The sequence below is a fragment of the Telopea speciosissima genome, chromosome 4 (assembly GCF_018873765.1).
Source record: "Telopea speciosissima isolate NSW1024214 ecotype Mountain lineage chromosome 4, Tspe_v1, whole genome shotgun sequence".
NCBI lineage: Eukaryota > Viridiplantae > Streptophyta > Magnoliopsida > Proteales > Proteaceae > Telopea > Telopea speciosissima.
In genome coordinates this window covers 37,145,486-37,150,658 of record NC_057919.1, presented here as the reverse complement: position 1 = coordinate 37,150,658, position 5,173 = coordinate 37,145,486, and the positions used below count along the sequence as shown (strand labels likewise).

General features: G+C 36.6%; 1 protein-coding gene across 1 annotated transcript; it reads right to left on the bottom strand.

Annotated features, from left to right (window-relative positions):
• Window positions 1-557: 557 nt before the first annotated feature.
• On the bottom strand, window positions 558-950 carry LOC122659264. Its single transcript, XM_043854396.1, has one exon. It carries the CDS (start codon window positions 948-950, stop codon window positions 558-560), a length of 393 nt encoding a protein of 130 aa, XP_043710331.1.
• Between the last annotated feature and the right edge of the window lie 4,223 nt (window positions 951-5,173).

Below are 5,173 nucleotides of genomic sequence, written 5' to 3'. Positions count from 1 at the left end.
TTCAGATCCTCTATTGTAGAGCTGCCCGATAGAATCGTGTTGCCAAGACACAGTAAGACACAGTAAAACACGCAATGACCACCTTACCCCTACCCAGGTAAGAAAATCCAAATTGATTTCAAAACCGGGCAATATCGGCTTATCGGGAGATCAGATACGATTACCTCAAACCATGATTGTAGGAAAAAGCAAATTATCATCTCACAGAATCAATTAATATTTACACAATCTCTATATTCATTCCATAACTACAAGTACAAAAAGCGGTAAGAGCTTTTGTCTTCTGCAAACAAGAACTACTCAAAGGCAAAAGCCGCACAATAATATTTTCTCCACTAGATGCTTTCAACCATAGAAAATGAAACTTTTCATGAGGGTAATTGGTTGGGTCTCACCCAAAACCACCACACAAAATAAAATAAAATAAAATAAAAACCAAAAGAAAGTGAAAAAAAATCAAAAAAAAGAAAAGAATTAAAGAATGATCTTTATTACCAAGGAGATTCCCTTCTAAAACACAGGCCTCCCTCCTCCTTTCAACAAAAACCCATTTTTCATTACGAATCCGATCCATTGCTTTCCAAGCTATCTGTTCTGCAATATCTGAGATTCAATGAAACCTGCCTTTCCATCCGAAGTCGATTATAGAAATTCTCAATAAACAAATCTGCTTTCTTATCAATATCTTCATCAGATGACCTTGGAGAGGGAGAGCTTATTGTCCTTTGAAGTGCCCTTCTTGGAGAAATTCCAATCACTTCTTCTGTATCGATTTCGTCGTCGTTTATCGCCTGCAAACCAGGCCGATCGTTGAAGCTCAATCGCCGCTGGCTCGTTCTACCGATAATCGAAGCAATCCTCCATCGATTAACATCCAAGTTTAATAGAAATCTCACCTTCTTCACAGCTCTCTTTAGCTTATTCAATGGTAACCAGTCTTCGAAACCCATGTTTTGAGATAATTGTTAGAGGAATATTGAGATGTGGATCTCTGGGTTTTATAGAAGATGAAGTAGAAGAGAAAATTCTGAGAGAGAGAAGCTATAACTTATACGGTTTATTTAAATTTCTTGGGAGCTAAGGAGAGAGTGGCGTGATGGACAGGCCCACCGTGTATAGATGACAACTGCACAGGAAACTGAAACTTTTATAGACTAATTTTTTCTAAAGGTTCATGTAATTGACCATTTGGTAACTTTTTTAAGTAATTTTGGTTCATGGAATTTGGTTTTATTTAAAGACTTGGGGATTAAGTTTGAATTTCAATGGTGGCTTAGAACTTAGAAGTGGTCAGACACTCAGACAATAAAATAGTAATGAGGTTGGTAGGTTCTAGTTGGAGGGAAAACTTGGCCGGCTGAGTCGACCGAGTTGGATTAACTCAGGTGGGTTGAAAGTTGAAACTTAATCCCTCCACCTCTCGGCAAGAAATTGCAGTTAAGGTATCCAATGTTTCACATATTATGTTTGAGATACCTAAATCAAAATAACTTAACTAGATTAATCAAATTGTTTTTTTTTTTTTAATTTCCAATTTTAACCTTATGTATCCTTACCCTTTACTCCCCGTAGACAATTAAGCCTCAATTCCATCACCCCCACCATTTATCCTTGTTCTCTTGCCCCTACCCCTACCGCTGCAACTCCCCAGTCGTCACCCGCCTTTGACCCTCGCTCCCCACCCTGGACTTTTTCCCCGCCCCAATCGTAACACAATATCATAGGAGAGAAGACAACCCCAGGTCAACTAAAATGCCAACGATGGCCTACCCAGTACCACTGGTGGATGGAGCTCTGATGGCTTCAGCTATGCCTATGCAGGGACGATATTATCGCGTGGCCAGGGTAATACGTAAGGTTAAAATTGGAAATTAAAAAAATTTGATTAATCTGGCAAATTTGTATTGAGGCCAATTAGGTACCGCTAGCATATTATATGAAACATTGGATATCTTAACTGCAATTTCTCAACACATTAGGTACCCTAGTTGTCATTTAACCATAAATTTTTTTTTTGGGATTGAAATTTAACCATATTTGAATTGTTTAATAATATTAATTTTTTTTTTTTTTTTATCAAAATTGGATATACCAGGTTTGGCTTGGTCAAATTAGACTAATACTGAGTTAGACTTGGATTTACGTCCTTAGATTGTTTTGGTACTAATTAGCATTAAATTTTCATAAAATTAAACAAACCGGGTTGAACTAGGTCAACAATTAAAACTTAGTTGAACATGGACATATGTCTTCCTCTACAACCTCAGGCATGAGCCAGGCAGATAGTCATAATAAACACCAACTTATTTATTCCAATCTTTTTGATAAATTAATTTTTTGAAACAAATGACAATTCATTAGAATAAAGAAAAACCCAATTGAAGAATAAGAAGAAGAAGAAGAAGAAGATTACATCAAGTTGACAAAGTTAATGATCTCATCTAAAAAAATAAAAAATAAAAAACAACTATCAAGATATGAATAGAATCCCTCCAAATAATGCCCCCAAAACAATCCCTCCAAACAACATTAAGGAAAAGTAAAAACAGCTTAATAGAGTAATCGCTGACGTGAAGGGAATAGAAAGAACACTTCCACGCAAGGAGACAGTGCCAAAATTAACATCCATCGAAATCTTATCTTGTCAGTCTTCCTATCCTTCATAATTTAGTTTTTAGCCGTCTAATCGTGTCGAAATTTTTAACTTCCCATGACTTTAATCACAATCTCATCTTCTTTCTTTCTCCATCTGAAATAATTTTTGGGGCTAGAGATCGTTGCTTGATCGTGTAGTCCCTGCATCAGCATGAGGGTTAATAAGAATGTGCACATGAACATCAACACAGATATAGTTGTTGGTTTCAAGAGGGATTCAATGGTAATTTCAAGTGCTCTTGTGTCTGCATACAAGACCCAAACAATCAAGCATTGTTCTTTTTTCCCTAATTTTTAAAACAGAAACGTAGGATGAAATCCCCACTCCCAGTCAATTGGAACATAAAAAGAAGGAATATTGCACAATTCGTCAACACAAGCTCACATGTCAGAAAGGAAAGAAAGTGTGAGGAAGATTCCTACACATCCAGTGTGGGAAACATCAAGAATAATAAAATCATAAAAAACTGATTGCAGCCGTATCTTGGGATAGAAAATTCCACCTTTAAGAAACCCACAACAATCACAGAGAGTAAATAATACCATGTGAGATGACATTATTTAAGGGTACAACATGGGGATTTTCTCCCATTGTATAATTTTTTATTCCCTTATCATTTTCTTTGATGTATGATCAGGTCTAGGGGTGCAAGTTTGGCCCTGTAGGCCCGAATCCACCCTGGTCCGCCTTGAATTCGAACAGGGTCTGAGTTGAGATATTTGGCCCTGAGGGCGGGTTAGGATTAGAAACTTCTGGCTCTGAGTTAGGGTCGGGTCGAGTTAGGGTTACGTCTCGAGCTAAGTTTGGTCTGGCTCGACCCGACCCTGATTTAAGTTATACTATAAAATATATATTGATATAATTTATACATTATGAATTTTAAATTTCACCCACATTTTTTTATATAATATACTATATATGAAGACAATAAGTGTTATAATATAATTTATTATATTATTATTTTATGTAAAATTAAGAAGTTCTTCCCAGCCCATTCCAATCCATGCATTTCTTTCCCCCTCCCCATGATCAAGGTCAATTAGGGTCGGCCCGATCCGACCCTGAGGGCGGATCAGGGTTGGATTTTTCTAGCCCTGAGTCAGGGTCGGGTTGGGCTTGGGCCCAGCTAAGGGGACTTAGGGTTGGGCTAGGGTTTTAGAAAACTCGGCCCAACCCGACCCTGTTGCAACCCTAATCAGGTCAATTTTTTTTTTTTTGAGTCAAGATGGAGGACATTTTGGATCAACCCCACTGGACTGGTTAAGCCCGATGGTGCACTCGCCAATTGTAACTTCTAGATGGTTGGTGAGATCACTCGGACGAGTCAGCATACAAACTTGAATTCCTTGCAAGTCAAATTTTGCGGTTTTAGGTAAATCAGTAAATGTAGAGCCTTTGAGCACGTGATGAAGTCTGAGAAATTTTTTGTAAAAGTCAAAATAGTGGATATGGTATCGCACCCACAGGTTCAAATGTTATGATAGTTGTGACTTGTGACCTTCTGAAATGGATCGTGATTTTTTACGATGCGTTCCGTAGTGGTCTGTGCGGCCTAGACAGAATGTCACGTGTAATGTCCATCTTATTTCTATTCAAGTGTCTTGCACAAGTAGGGGTAAGGCGGATATTGTGCATGACGCTCTGTCTAGACTGCATAGACTGCTACCGATAGCGCATCGTAGAGGATATGCATTGTTCTGAAATAAGCGTATGTGACGTCATACACAAAAAAAGAGCAATTCCTATAATTGAGAGAAAGAGAGAGAATCCACATGCGGCAATTTACTTGTGGACGTTCTTACCATAAAAAACAAGTTGTGGACGTTAATAGGTCAAAGGAAAATAAACAAAGAAAATGAAAAAAGTAATGTCACGCTGTTTTTGGTATGATTTATTTATTATTATTTTCTTTTTACCCATTTCTAATTTTACAGATATTAGACATGATTTCTCATTCTTAATTTGCATTAAAATAAATCAATAAAAGTTGAAATTCTTAAATAATGGAAAAAAACTTTATGATATTATAAATCGTTTATTCTTATTCGTGCACAATTTACAATCATTTCACGTTATTCTTAAACAAAACCTATTAAAACCATATTCCTTTATTGTGCGTCATTGCGATGAAAACGTAGGATAAAAAAAATGGAAACCCTTGAATTGTGTTGCCACTGAAATTTGAATCGTCGAGACTTGTGTTGAGCAAGAGAGAGGAATAGATTTCAAGGGAACTCTCTAATGCTTAAGTCAGAATTCGATTAACTCAGGTGGTGGGTTGAAACTTAATCTCTCTACTCTTTTTTTTAATAACATTAATCCCTCCATTTTTTTTTTTGATAACATTAAGGGGGAATTTCCTACATCTACTAGATTAAAAAAATATTTACAAAATCGGTAGCCATAAATTATGTTTTACATTTATAAGTTACTTAACTTAAAAGATTTACCAAATCCCCATGTGAGTAAAATAAGATAAATGAATAACCCAAAATGCCCCAAAATCCTTCTCTCCTT

Coding starts and splice junctions, on each gene's coding strand:
- LOC122659264 (XM_043854396.1), bottom strand. CDS start 950: ATGGGTTTCGAAGACTGGTTACCATTGAATAAGCTAAAGAGAGCTGTG.